This window comes from Crassostrea angulata, unplaced genomic scaffold (assembly GCF_025612915.1).
Source record: "Crassostrea angulata isolate pt1a10 unplaced genomic scaffold, ASM2561291v2 HiC_scaffold_148, whole genome shotgun sequence".
NCBI lineage: Eukaryota > Metazoa > Mollusca > Bivalvia > Ostreida > Ostreidae > Magallana > Magallana angulata.
The window spans coordinates 191326-206950 of NW_026441703.1; the positions used below are offsets into that span (position 1 = coordinate 191326).

The window sequence follows — 15625 nt, forward strand, 5'->3', positions numbered from 1 at the left end:
TTAGTGATCTATTCTTCTCGGGTCTATTCGAAAGAGCTCGGAAAAACACCTCGAATGAATTACACAGGCGCTCATGACACACCCCCTCCTTTTTTTTCTTCTTCATAAAACTTGATTTAAGGTGGCTCTATACACCACGTTTTGATGACGCAGTACGCAAAAAAGTAAATCTGGAAGCATGCAATTCCGGTTCTGGCTGATTTAAACTGAGGCAAATTGTATGGGGACCGCTCTTTTGAAAAATGTGTTAAATGTATAGATTTAATTTGATAATTGGAAAACACATTACTTACAAGTAATGTGGTATGTGACCCCTTCAAGTTGTGTGGTATTATGTATCGAAATAAACAATAAAATCAAGTATTATTTTTTAATTGTTTCTTTCCCATCATCGACATGTTTCCCATCATATATTACACCGTAGCGCAGTGGGTTAGAGCGTTCACGGGCATGAGTTCGATTCCCGTTGAAAACAATAATTTTTTTAACTCTCCAAAATTTTCTAAAACGTATTTTTTGGTTGAATACTGTGAAAGAAAATTCTAAACCGGTGAAAATATTTCAATCATAATATAATTTAATGCACATTAATATCGACACCTTAAGGGGATGGGAGGGTTGCTTTGAATTTCTCTCAGGTTGGGATACATAATGTAACATATTCATTTGATGTTGAATAATAAATACCGTTTTTTAAACTTCCAAAATTTATTAAGTCCGAAAATCAGTTTTTCACATTACATACAAAAGTACAACTCAATTTAACAAAAGTCGGAAATAGAAGAACACACAATTTTCACTCACACGCTTTTCATCTTTGACAACTCCCTCTACTCTCACCTTTACTGACCTATAGAATTAATTAAAAAGTTTCAAATAAATTTGCATCAGCAAGCAGAATTTGACAACGCTCACATATTGAAGACTGGAAACCGTAATTCTAACCATGAATAAATCAAAGAAACGTATTTCTCAGATCTGACCGTTAATTTGACAATAATTAAAGAATAATGACATTGATGCCAAGATTCAGGGAAGGGATATGTCAAGATGAAATTACAAACATATGTGAATGCAACTTTCCGTAGTTCAGAGTAAACTAACTATTTTCCAATTACAAGTCTAGAATTTCCAAAATGAAAAGACTGAATAATAATATAGTACAGATGTTATAAATTATAATAAATAATTTTTGTCATTTATAAACCCTATTACACATTAACATGACATCCGCCCGTAGAAAATAAAATGTGTAACATTTTAACAAGGGTTAATTAATAAAAAAAATTATTTTGAATACACAATTAAACACATAACGAAATACTCCACTCGCACTTGTTACAAAATCCTCATCATATAAAAAAACCTTGAGATACGGTTTATGTATTTCCGCTTATAAAAGCATACATTGTTAACCTCACATATGTAACCATGCATAAACAATATAAAGCATTAAAAAAAATCGTTGATACACAACAGCTTTCAGCATTGCATAGATGCTATCAAAAGATAGTTACTGAATGATTAGCCGCACAAAGTGTAAACAAACAGATTCTCAGATTACAGACTGACCATGTATTTAGTATTCAGCACACGAGGCTCACTGCCGCTAATTAGACAGGTCTTGAACTTATCTCGCAATTAACAGCTGCACTAAACATTGCATGTTAAACACATTTTGCCGCAAAAGATAATCTTAAAACCAACCACAAATTAAAAATCACCACATTAAAAAAATAATAAAATGCGCAAATAATAACAAGAGGCCCATGGGGCCACATCGCTCACCAGAGCAACAATGGGCGTTCAAAAGATATTGTGCCGTATGGTCCCTCGGTAGAATACCAAAAAGTAAATATTGTAAAGTATTCGAATTTTACACTTATTTTTGCATACACGTAATCTTTGACATGGTACATTATGTACCTCAATGAAATACTAATTTTTTACCAGAATAAGAAAATCCTATGCAAGATATAAAACTAAACATTTGGTAGGAGTACACTGTTAAGTTGTTAACTTCCAATTCCCTATATTTTCGTTCAGCCCCCCCCCCCCCCCCCCCCACTTTGTAAAGCGATCAAAATATATGAAAGCATATAGGTACATTTTTTTCATCAACTACTTACTAGTTATTGTATTTAAAAAAAATACAATAGTTATTGTTTTTTTTATTTTAACAAGAATAGAATTCCTGGGTCCCCCGCCGGTCAAGCAGTAGATCTATACTAGTATCGACCAAGGCTGATTTAGGAACTTGACCAAGGTATTAGTGGTATAAACATTTGGTATAACTTTATTGAAAATCCGTCAAAAGTAGGCATGAGAGCGCTTACAAGGTCAATTTTTGGATGAAACGGAGGCATTATTGTGGTCAAAGTCCCATAATTCCAACAAAAAGTATCGACCAATGCTGATTTTCGAACTTGACCGAAGTATTAGTAATATAAACATTTGGTGTAAATTTAATGAAAATCCGTCAAAATTTGTAGGCATGGGAGCGCTTACAAGGTCAATTTTTGGATAAAACAGAGTCATTATTGCAAAGTCCCATAACTCCAACAAAAAGTATCGACCAATGCTGATTTTCGAACTTGACAAAGGTAATAGTGGTATAAACATTTGGAATAAATTTAATGAAAATCCGTCAAAATTTGTAGGCATGAGAGCGCTTACAAAAAAAGTGTGACGGACGGACACAGGAACACACGGACCCACGGACGCACGCCCGGCATTTCTATGTCCCCGCTCCGCGTTGCGGCGGGGGACAAAAATCCTACATGTATAGATGTGAAGAGGAAAATTGTACCTCAATGTGCTCAATTGCTCAAATTAAAAACATTCAAAAATTTTATTTGTCTTCTCCATTATAATTAAATGACTGTTATTTACTCGTACAAACCAGGATAATTTTCCGCTGTGATATTTTCTTAGGAATAGCGATAATTACTTTATCCCCGCAACAGAAATGTGTCAGAACTATGGAAACTGTTTCAAAGATGTCGTTTTTATTTACCCATGTCTGAAAAACTATCAAAATTGATGTAGATTTCACATTATTTATTGTATAGAGGGGGCCCCAGAGAGTAGGTTTATACAGAATCATTCTTTATTTTGTTTGTACAAGTATTTAACATACTCTAATTCATATAGAATTTCTAATGTTCAACCAAAATTTCAGCGTCAATCGTAGAATTATAAGCAAGATACAGAGCTGACAGTTCGCCTAGGTTTGAGTCATATTTTGTTCACATGAGTTTATTACATTCAGCTTAAGATTTTTTAACTTGATATTTCCTATTCAGCATTTAAAATGGAAAAAAAGAAGATTTTCAATTTTTTTATTCACTCAAGACCAGTTCACTGGTATTTGAGGTTCAAAATCAGTTTATACAAATGTACACAAACACAGTCAAGGATCACATGTACAGTAGGAGTAATAATGACGAAAAAAGGTTAAGTTTACAATACAATAAGTTGTTAAAGTTGGTTTCTAGAAGAACAGACTTTGAACATTTTCTTAATAAATATTGACAATTTTTTTTACCTTTTTAATCTTTAGTTTTTAAGATCTGTGTACAAACATAGAATTGTGAGCAAATCTCTGTATCTTGCTTATAATTCGAAGCTTAACACTCAAATATGGTTAGTAAATAGAAATTGTAAACAATTAAACACAAGAAACAAGAAACATGCACTATAACAAATAAAGAACACAATTTATTTTTTCGAAATGAAATATATATATATATATATATATATATATATATATATATATATATATATATATATATATATATATATATACCTACATATTTCCGACAACGATATCAAACTCTATTTAAACTGAATAAACTTGAGAAAATGCCGAGCATCTCAACAAAAACCTATTGCACTAATCTACCATTACGCAAAAGATAATGCCGAATTACCGATAGAATGAATTGTATTTCAGTACTTTTTTGATACATCAGATTTTGCCTAATTTGCGCAGGTAAACAGTTAACTGTTTGATTTACCGAAGTCTCTGTTTGATTTGATACGTAAAAATCACGAAATACAGACGATAGTTCCCAGGTTATAAAGCATAAATAATGAAAACGAAACGAAAATCAGAACGAGCTAACACCAACGTCATGTGTGAAAACTGTCAAGACATTGAAATATTTAGCCTCAATTTACTTCACAAAATCGGCACCACTATATTTTGCATGTTTTAAAAATTTCCCTTCATTCGCGAACTGTTGCACAACAAGCAAATTCATCATAGTCAGATGGACCCTTTTTCGTTTAATGTCATGGCTGCTTTAAACAAAGAACCCCGTTTTGGAAGTATGGAATACGAGTTTTGGTAAAATGGGTATGCAAACTCGGGCCGTGGCAAAATAAAAGCCGGGGCAGATCGGCAATCGTCAATTCCAAATACGCATTATTTTGCAGCAATATTTACAGCAAATACAAATATACTGGTCCATCAAATATCCTGAAATTTTAATGAGATTGGCAGATTAATAACTGCCAATCTTTTGTTTTGCCCAGGCCAAGTCATGTCTACCCATTTTACCGGATGCCGAACCCGATTGAAACACGCCTCTCCTTTATTATTATTTTGGTAATAACTCAGATTTGAAACAGAATTAGACCTTAATTTTTGCAATTTATATTTTCCTTCCCATAAGGATAATTTATGCTAAACTACGTTGAATTGGAATCAGTAGTTCTTGAGAAGAAGATTTTTAAAAATGCACCCCCCTCTTTCTACAGTTTCAAGGTTTTCTCCGCTTTGAATACAGATCGGACTTTTATTTCTGCAATTTATATTCGCCCTCCCATAAGGATGCTTTGTGCCAAATTTTGGTTGAAATTGGATAAGCGGTTTTAGAGAAGAAGTTCAAAAAGTAAAAAGTTTACAGACGGACGGACAGACGGACGACGGACAAAAAAGATCAGAAAAGCTCACTTGAGCTTTCAGCTCAGGTGAGCTAAAAAAAATATATAGGTTTATTTACAGACAAGATAATTATCTACATCTGGGGATACGACTCAATTAATTTCTTTTCAATAAATGGAGAGGGTCTGATCCTAATGGATTCTCGAGCTTTGGTATTTAGGTATGCAGGGGTAACCCAAAACGCATTATCTGCAGGTTCACCGACAACCTGTATTAGATACTGCAATCTCTAAGGTGAATATGTTTGTCCTATCACCTTTTTAGACGGGGTCACGTGGCCCTGTCTATTGGTTTACTGTCAGCCGAAGTCTCAAACCGGAAAGCACGCGTAGAACACATGAATTGAGTCTATGCGTAAGAAAATGGTGCAGAAATTGTTCATGCATTTCAGTAATTATGTATCATAAAAACACGCATTAAATCTTTTTAAGTCCTCTGTGTATAAACAAAATTCTATTTAGAAAATAAACAATAGTTTTATTGATGAAAATATTCTTGCTAGGGTTCAAATGTGGAATGAGTTACGTAATTGAATGCACAGCGCCGTTGACGATTCAGTTGGTGTACGAGCTCATTTATCAATAGAAGAGGTTGATGGTGACATCGAAATTAAAGTTCCCAAACGCAATGTGCCATTTTTAAAAGTTGTGAATATTATTTTGACAATCTTTCACCTAAATACTACCAAACTTCATGCGCAAACCGAAGTTAAAGTCGGGACTGTTATACACAGATGTTTTACAAATTAAATAGGTGTTTCATTGGCTTCAAGTCTACTTGCGGTATGACTGCTGTTCGTCTCTAAAGGAATTTTGTACAGAGAAAATAAAAACAAGTCTGAATTTGCCTTCTCCTTCGTTGGCTCTTTATTTGATTAAACTGAATTTTAAACAATGCATTGTAAGCAAAATTTATAGTATATTATACATTTTGGAAGACTTATACATCATATAATATATACAATCTTATCGATTGAAGAACCAAGTAAATTGTAAATGTTCATGTTTTCGGGCTTACTTAGAATCAGGCTCGGTGTGAATTACATTGTAAAATAATGCATTACATTACCATTACTTCATGAATTAGGGCATTAAATTACCATTACTTAATTTTCTTGAAGTAATGCATTACATTACCATTACATGAGTAAAGTAATGCATTACCATTACTTTGTGAAAAGTCAATAAGTTTTAAAAGAGTACTTTAAAAACTAAATAAAGAGATTTTGTAAATATTTCATATATAAAACATGCTTAAAACATTTACAGGTTCATGTTCATTATCAGGTTCAAATTTAATGACTTATACAAGATTACTGTTGCACTTGTAGTTCTCAAAGTAAGGTTGGTCCCGTAACATTTACACGCTAATGGCGGAGTTAACAATTTCAGTTATTTATGTCTCTGATTTTCGGAGTATGATTTTTAATGAAAGGAGCAGTTGTATCGTAATTCGTGAAGGTGATGCACGATTTTACGCAAAAAAAGTAGTAAGTGGTGAACGGATTTATTTTTACCTATTAATTTTGCATGAATCGCAAATGAAGATAATCGTGTCAGATAAGTCGGTCTTAAAAATCAAAATGGCGACCGTGACAAATCTTTTTATTGTCAAAGTTCTTGGAATCTTATTGTAAAAAATCATTTCTAACGTCAGGTGCCTGTGTTTGTTATTGGTATACAAATGTTCACTTTTTTTGTTAATTCAGCAGTTTAAGGGTTGTATTACGGATTCCGTCCGACTTGTGGATTTTCCCTTGGATCGAAAAATTGAATAAATCTAATGATTAAAATTATCTACTTTGATATAGTTGTTTGATTGTCCCGGTTAGTATTAATTTTAAAAATTTTTATATAATATACCACTGTGTCAATTTTCTACAATTATGAAGGCCGGGATTGAGTAAAATTTAGACTAAGTATCAGACAATTGCAAAAAAGCCGAATAAACATAGATTGTAACAACTAATTCAAACTCATAAATTTTGGAAGCATATTCGAGGAAATCCGGGAAAATTACAAATTCAAACTTTCAAGACCCCGCCTTTCAGTACTCTCAGTACTTTGATTAATTTTGTGACAACCGTCAGAGTCCGATGATCGATCACACATATAACATCTGTTGGATTTACATGATTACCATCTCGGTACCAAATCGGCGGTTGTCTGTGTCTTTGAGGTCGTGTTTTTGAGTCACATATTTGATTCTGCAATTGAACGGATTCGGTTTGACAACTTTGGTCTTTTTGGGCTATCTGGCGCGATGAGACCACGTTAAAGAAATCCGATAGGGTCGGTTCTCTAACAAAAGCTTTCTTCACTCGGTTGATGTGAACACTGCTGTCAAATATTTTGTTAGTCACTGGATCCTTCAAAAGAACTGCATGTGCACTGGGAATGTTGTGTACAACAAATGGTCCAGAATATTGATTCTGCAGCTTATTATTTTTAAAGGAAAAGTTAGACAGGAACTTGTCATCCTTTTGAGATACACAACTTTCCTCTGATTGGTCAGACACAGTTACACTTGCACATTCCACTTGGGTTTGTCCCAGGTCAATGGGGGTAATCGTAAATGTATTATCGATGGGTTTAAAATGAGCCATGATTGATCCCCTCTTAACAAACCCCGGTTCAGTATTAGGGTTTATTATCTTATTTGGAACAGCAAGGTCAGTGCTAATTGTAACTACTGTTATTACAAGCAATAGAACCTTAGGCAATAACATATTAAGCCCAGAACAAACACCTGGCAACCCAATCATTTCTTGTCTAGCCATCCTGCCACAGACAAACATTGCTACATTTGGATTAACCACTAAATTTGATTTACATCGTACTTTTGTACAGTTAGTCTTACTTCTAAAAGTAAGAAACTTATCAAATTCTAAAACAATGTTCTTTGAAATAAAATAACATGTACCAAGTATCAAACGATGAGATGTACATTCTAAAATATATACAAAAATTGAATGTTCTGTGGGAGAACAAGGTGTTTGCATCAAGATACTGGCTGTACTGAAAACACGACCAAACTGATTATTGGCCAATTTGACTGCCTGTTCGCAGCATGACCGAAAACTTGATTTATTCTGTGAAGGTAATTTCTCATACAAAGATTTAGAAATAATGTTTATACTACTGCCAGTATCTAACAATGTAGCTACCTTTGTACCTTTGACTAAGACATCCATGTACATAAAATCTCCAACGTTTTCATCCACTGAATCACATATATTTACATCATTAACACTATTAACACATTCACTGAGTAGTAAGGGGGACAGAGAGCAGTCACTTGACAGTCAATGACGTCATGGGTTTTCCCCATAAACTAGGTCAAGGGGGGAGTCTACAGTCAGGGGGGAGTCTACAGTCAAGGGGCAGTCTACAGTCAAGGGGCAGTCTACAGTCAAGGGTGACTCTACAGTCAAGGGGTAGTCTACAGTCAGGGGGTAGTTCACAGTCAATGACGTCAGGGGGTACATTTATGACGGTCACAACAGTCAAGGACTTAGCATAGCAACAATTGAAGAATGATACTATAAATATATACTATCAGGGTCACCTTAGTTCGCATAGCAACCGTTGAAGGATAATACCATAAATATCTACTATTAATATCTACTATTAGGGTCACCTTAGTCATCTGTAACCACAGCAACAGTGTAAAGTATTGCTAAAGTTAGAATTACCAAAATATTGTTTCCAGGCATGGTTTTATAACGCAGTTTTTCGTAGGGCCAGTCCTTTAATATTCAGTATAAAAGGTGCAAAATTTGAAGCATTCCTTCACCTTACTTTTGTTTTTTGCATCAGAGGTAGCACCATTCCTCAACCTTTTACAGTAAGTAAACTATCGTTATACTTTTTACAAAGTTTTGAGATTCTCTATATCTTTTTGTTATCAGGAGACCCAGAGACAACAGAGATAGTACAAGATACAAAATATTTTATTTCTCAATCAAGGGTCCCGGGGGTATTTCAATATACATAAATATACAATTTAAACATTATCTTTTTGTATAATAATATAATTAATGTGTTTTAAACAGTTATATATATGACCGATGTACATAATGTTCTCAGTGTCACTGATCATACACATAATACAAGTGTCCAGAAGAATGTCATTGATTACAAAACAATACAAAATGTGATGCTATACATGTACAAATTTAAATGGCTTAGTATGCATAAACATCATGACAAAGTGCAAGTCACAAGTTGTTATCGAAAATCGTTCACCGAGAATATATAACAGTAAACAGTACACTAACAATCAAAAACTAAAGAGTTGTGAACTTAACCCTTTTAGTGTGGTTGTCTACTTTGTTCAGTTTATCTTCAACAAAGTTGAAGATAATTTGAATTTGTTCACAATCAGACATCACCCTAGTCAATAGGGTTCTTAAAAGGTCGAACTGTGGTTTAAATTCTGGTTCTCTCATTCTTTTCTCAAGTTTACGAATTTTTCCCGGGTTTGTTCGCCTGTTGATGAAATATGAAAAATATACCTTACAGAGTGTTCAATTAATGTACATCTCACATTCCGTGATATTGATTTGCAATTCTTAAGAACTCATATTTAACCTTCGTAAATAAATTAACATTAATTATAATAAAAAATATTATAATTCAATATTGCTACTGATCGAATTGAGGTGATTAAGCATTCAAAAATAGTTCAATAACGAATATAAAATATCATTAACAAATTAAAGTGTTTATAATCATCACCTTAAGTTTGTTAATATTGAGTCCTCCACTTTGGCGTTGAACTGGCATTCCGACCAGTTGGACAGACTGTTGGAGTCGTGAGCTGGGGAATAGCTGGGATAAATCAAGTGTCAAAAATTTATTACTGAATCCTAAGACACGACAATACTTTTGAAATTACATTAAAATGACAAATAATTATCCATTTACTCTGATGAGTTTGATCGAAACTTATTCATTTTTAAATACTACAAGTAGTGCTACGATGATCGAGAAAAATATTATTCTAATACGTACCCTTCAAAAGGGACGTGTGATGTACTGTCGGTTTCTGCTTTCTGATTTTTCTTACTTTCTGGGGTAGGAGTGGAAGGCCTTTAAAAAATATAACACACTTTCTGATTCCACTTAACACATTAATATTTGTATGAAAGTAGACATATTAAAATCAAGCCAAAGAAAGATAACTCTATCAAAATCTGTTCAACTCACCGCTTTGCCAGGCCCTCCATTTCTAACTCATCCCCCATTTTCATCCAAATTTGTTCGAACTCGTCAAACGATTTTGCTGAGCTAGTCGCTTCGCTGTCAATATAGAAAGTTTGTGTGCAACCCATAAATGATTTGATGACAAGTTTATTATATTAAAAAAACTTATAGATATATCAAATTTAGACCTTTTTCAGTAAAGTTTAAATAACCATTAATATTGCTTTAATTTGAAAAAAAAAATAAAACAACTGTAGGATAAGGGAAAATGAACATTACTTAAAAATTTATTTGATTTTTGTGTTATGAAGTGAGAGAAAAATTATGAACAGATTCCTTTAAAAGTTAGTATACCAAAATTTGTTCTCTTAAAATTTGATAAGTTATTATTTCACTAGCTTTATTTAATTTTGAAACGATTATCTAAAAAAAGTACTTACAGAAACTGTAGATATTCTTCAGCCATTTTCTCAAGATAATAACGTTAAGCAAAACTCCGTTGTATTTATATGTCTTGAATGAAAAATTCGGTGAGGGAATGAGGAAATAAAACAAAAAAATTAAGCGGGTTGGGAATGTTTACCACCCCAATCAGCGCTTTCTTCGTGGGTACGAGTTAAAGGATTTGACGGGTCAAAGAAAAAGTACATCACGATAATGACGTAGATGCTCTACCCCATTAACTGAATTATATTCCCTTTTTAAAAACACCGCTGTGTCGTGACATATCTGCGCGACACACGGGACAGGAGTGATCTGCGCATTACCCTAGGGTCTCTGATTAAGTGATATTGTGTTAATTAATTCATAGTTGCTCTATTTTTTCTACACCTGTAAACACGGGTATTGTAAGTTTAAAAAAAAAAAAAGCAATTTAAGTTACCTCGTTTCAATCCAATGTAGCATCTTTATTCAACTATTTAAGAGAATGTTTATCATATTTAGTCGTTTTGTTTTACAGTAAAGTTTAAATAACCATTAATATTGCTTTAATTTGAAAAAAAAAGAAATCAACTGCATGTAGGATAATTATCATTACTTAAAAATTTATTTGATTTTTGTTTTATGAAGTGAGAGAATGTACATGTACACTACATTAAAGGGTGATATTTAACCCCCCCCCCCCCCCCAAAAAAAAAAAATCCGCTGTAAATTATTTATACCCACCGATATTAAGTGACAATGAAATTACTTCCAAATAGTTTGTTGTGAACAAATATTTTTTTTCTATTTTACTGATAAACCTACAAGAAAGCTTTCAACACTGTAGCGCATTTAGTCGATATTTAAAATTTACCTTTGATAAATGCAAGAAACCTACACATGCAAGAAACCTGACTTATTCGTGTATGTAAACGCATACTTGTAAAGGAAAATAACAAATTAAGGCTTATAATATAGTAATTGTATAATTCACAGGGCCTCAGTAATTAAAAAAATTATAGTCACTGTCTCGCATGTAAATGTGTGAGATTGTTTAGGCCTAACACACAAATGCTTTGAAACTCTTTCAACACTAAATAAATATAATTATCCCTACATACGAGAACCATTGTTTTTAGTTCCCTCAGTATCTGTTTCCCTTATTTTGATTTGTAATCAGTTAAAATGCTTATAAGGGCGTTATTAGACAAATCGCGCGAAATCAGGGTGGCCTAAAGGTCACATGATGATGATGACGTTGAAAAGTCCGTGCAGAATTCGCGCCGTTGATGTTAAGATGGAAGGAGGGAAGCGAACATCACATGCAGCAGCTAGGCTGATATGCATAATATTCATTGTCATTATTGAGTTCTACACATGTGTTGAAACTAGATGTCCGAGATGTCCGTCCAGTCATGGTTTGGTCAATTGCGCTCTCTACGTACAAAGCAACTGTGTTGCCGTCGATGTCAATGTCCAGATACGCGAAATTCGGGTTGCAAAGTGCGATGTAACCATTGTCGTCAACGGAAAGGCGCCGTTTCCAGTAGTGCGGAGCAAACAGGGAACTCAATGCCATGATCATGAATTCGGTAAGTAAATTATGTACATATCTATACATTGCGGAATATGGGTAAGGGGGGGTGGTTCAAATTAAAATGTTTTGACCCTTTAATTTGTCATTTATGACCTGTAAGTCGTTAATTGTCTTAATATGGACTGGTCTGGTAATTTTGAGTGATTTTTAAAAGGAGGGGGCTTATAGGGAACGATTCGTAGACTTTAAAATTATCGTGAGAAAAATTAGAACACGTGATTTAATCAGCCAATCAAATCGTTGTATCTTTACTATGGAATGTGTTTATGTAGTAAATGATAAAAAGAAGGGGAGGGGTCATCTCACAAGTCGTTCTTTTTTTTAAAAATATATTTCCGGTAGTTACAGTTTCTGTAATTCTGTGATTCAATTTGCCTTGTACATGTCATGTATTTCACGCAATTTTGTAAGAAAACGTGTGAATACCTTCCTTTAAATATTAAAAGAACAATGTATATTTTATAAGTACATTAGCCCCAATCCGTTTCACAAAGATATTTTTTCTGTGTATGGTTAATGTAGCTATATAGAGTAGCCTGGGGGTAAATATCTACTGTGTATACATAAACTATAGGGTGATTTCACCATGCATCGGACACCTTTGGATTTTTCCCTTTGTTCGCAAATAAAATATCATCCAAATATAAATAAAACTTGTTTTAAAAGTTACAGGTTTTCCCCTTGCTTAAATATTGGAGAAAAATTTGTAAAATTGTTAAAAATGTAGAAAATAAAGCAAATTATTGAGGTGTTGAACTATTTCACCATGGATCGGACAATATTTACCAAGCATCGGACAGCTATAGCAGTACAGTAGAAATTAAAAATAACAACATTTTCTGGTTTTAATGCACAAATACAAAGGTTAGGAAAAATGAGTTTATTCAATTGCTATTCAGATTTCTTTTAATGTAAATCCTCAAATCTACATATAGGAACTTAGAGTAGTGCTTCTGTTTTAAAGAATATTTATCAAAAGGGGTTCTTTATCGTGCCAGCTCCTACAGGAATTTTGGATTAAAAAGGCTGTGTCCGTAAAACTCGATTTTTAAGTGGTCTGAGGAAAATGTTTGTATCAATTATTTTTTAAATTTTTATTTTACTTCACATTTAAAGTATATCACAAGGAATCATCTGTAACTGAGGCACCTACATCTGTAACTGAGGGACCTACATCTGTAACTGAAGGACCTACATCTGTAGCCGAGGGACCTACATCTGTAGCCGAAAGACGAGCCCCCACATTTTGGCACAGAATTCAATTGTCACTCAGTGATGTGGGAACTGGTATTAGTCATATTATTTCAATATGGTAAAAAAAGCAATTGTTAACAATGTGTTTGTTTTAAAAGAAACAAGGATTATACAAAAAATAGATCAACGAAAAAATTAGGAAAAACTCGCTTTATAAAATGTACAGAAGTATAAATATTCGAACAAATCAAAAGATGACATATTTTCTCTTTCATATATAAAACCTCTTCCCACAATAGTAATGACAACGCTACTGAAAATCTACCAACTTAACTTGTAGCTGAGGGACCTACATCTGTAGCTGAAGGACCTACATCTGTAACTGAGGGACCTACATCTGTAACCAAGGGACCTACATCTGTAGCCGAGGAACCTACATCTGTTGCTGAGGGATATAGAGCTACATCTGAGCCCCCCACAAGTTGGCACAGAATTCAACAATCACTAAGTGATGTGGGAACTGGTATTAGTCATATTATTTCAATATGGTGTAAAAAAAAAAAAAAAGCATTTGTTAACAATGTGTTTGTTTTAAAAGAAACAATTAAGGATTATACAAAAATTAGATCAACGAAAAAATTAGGAAAAACTCGCTTTATAAATGTACGGAAGTATAAATTACTTAAATTGTGCTAGAATTTAAATACTCTGTTGATAGTTCATGCATGTATATCTACTCTATTTTTTTTTATTTAGGATTTCTGGCTTGGGCAGTTGCAGTTACATCATTAATCATATTTTTTGGGCTGAGGAAACTTGTAAAGTTTTTGATAAATCGCTGCTGCCCGGAACTTAACATTTCGGATATACATTTGTTGTCACCATCATCATACACAACTTCAGCAGACACAGACACACCTCAACAACCTAGACAACAAGCCGCTCAGCAAGGACAACACGCCCCCGCTCCCCAGCCAGGACAACAAGCCCCCGCTGTTCAACCGGCACAACAAGCCCCCGTTCCTCAGCCAGGACAACAAGCCCCCGCTGTTCAACCGGCACAACAAGCCCCCGCTCCCCAGCCAGGACAACAAGCCCCCGCTGTTCAACCGGCACAACAAGCCCCCGCTCCTCAGCCAGGACAACAAGCCCCCGCTGTTCAACCGGCACAACAAGCCCCCGCTCCCCAGCCAGGACAACAAGCCCCCGCTGTTCAACCGGCTCAACAAGCCCCCGCTCCTCAGCTAGGACAAGTCCCCGCTGTTCAACTGGGACAACAAGCCCCCGCTGTTCAACCGGCACAACAAGCCCCCGCTCCTCAGCAAGGACAACACGCCCCCGCTCCACAGCAGGGACCAACTACTAGAAGCAAAACAGCAAGAAAGAAACTAATGTTTGAAAGTCAGTAAGATTTAATATTTTGATGAATGTATAGTCTGTACTTTTATGAAGTATGAAAATTTGAAATTTTGATGACGTTGTATCAAGTAATTTTTTTAATGAATGTACATGTAGTACAATGGTATTGTTTAATTAAGGACATTGACTCGTTATTTTTTCTGTTGTGTTTTCCTAGGGTTGCTTTTTATGGTTTTTTTTGTATTTTTTTTTAATTTTTATTTTATGCGACAGTTTGTCTTTTACTTGAATACTGATGAAAGGAAAATTTTAACTCCTGTCTTTATTTGTTGATTAGTATTATGATTTACACATGACAGTGATTATTTGGTGATTTTTGCCATGCGCAATTGATGTTAAATGATGTTTAAGCTTTTTTATTTTTTTAAAACTGATAATTGTGATTTACACCTAACATTGATCATTTGCTTATTATAATTGTGATGTTTAAGTTATGACATTAGGGTTAATTGGTGTAGAACGTATTCCTATAGAATAATATTTAATATCCAATATTTATAGATTACAATCCTTAATATTATTTACCTGATATACAATGTGGGTTTTAAATATATTTTTGAACATTTGTGAAGCTAGAAATTGAATTTATTGATATAAAAGTTGTCTTAAAGAAAAAGTTTGTACAAGGTTAATATTAAACATGTTTAGTGCTATTTAAAGATTTTTGTCATTAGACCAGTATTTTTGTTTACTTTGTTTTTTCCCTAATGTCATTTCTTAAAAATATGTTAAGTATTAAGAAATACTTAAAATCTATATTACAGGAATTTTGTTAATAAAAAGTATTCTATTTTGCTTTGTTTTTTTTATTGTTTTGAATTGAAATAAATTTAA

The 15625-nt window shown here is 33.8% G+C and overlaps 2 protein-coding genes across 2 annotated transcripts; one reads left to right on the forward strand and one right to left on the reverse strand.

Annotated features, from left to right (window-relative positions):
• Positions 1 to 9000: 9000 nt before the first annotated feature.
• Positions 9001 to 11009, reverse strand: LOC128169565 (uncharacterized). Its single transcript, XM_052835680.1, has 4 exons — positions 10162 to 11009; positions 9967 to 10044; positions 9691 to 9783; positions 9001 to 9441 (listed from the first exon to the last, which is right to left on the reverse strand). The coding sequence occupies exons 1-4, from the start codon at positions 10284 to 10286 to the stop codon at positions 9240 to 9242; spliced, it is 498 nt and encodes a 165-aa protein (XP_052691640.1). The 5' UTR covers positions 10287 to 11009; the 3' UTR covers positions 9001 to 9239.
• Positions 11010 to 11279: 270 nt separating this feature from the next.
• Positions 11280 to 15327, forward strand: LOC128169564 (fibrous sheath CABYR-binding protein-like). The gene is made up of 4 exons (XM_052835679.1): positions 11280 to 12173; positions 13295 to 13465; positions 13713 to 13895; positions 14129 to 15327. The coding sequence occupies exons 1-4, from the start codon at positions 11825 to 11827 to the stop codon at positions 14779 to 14781; spliced, it is 1356 nt and encodes a 451-aa protein (XP_052691639.1). The 5' UTR covers positions 11280 to 11824; the 3' UTR covers positions 14782 to 15327.
• Positions 15328 to 15625: the final 298 nt, after the last annotated feature.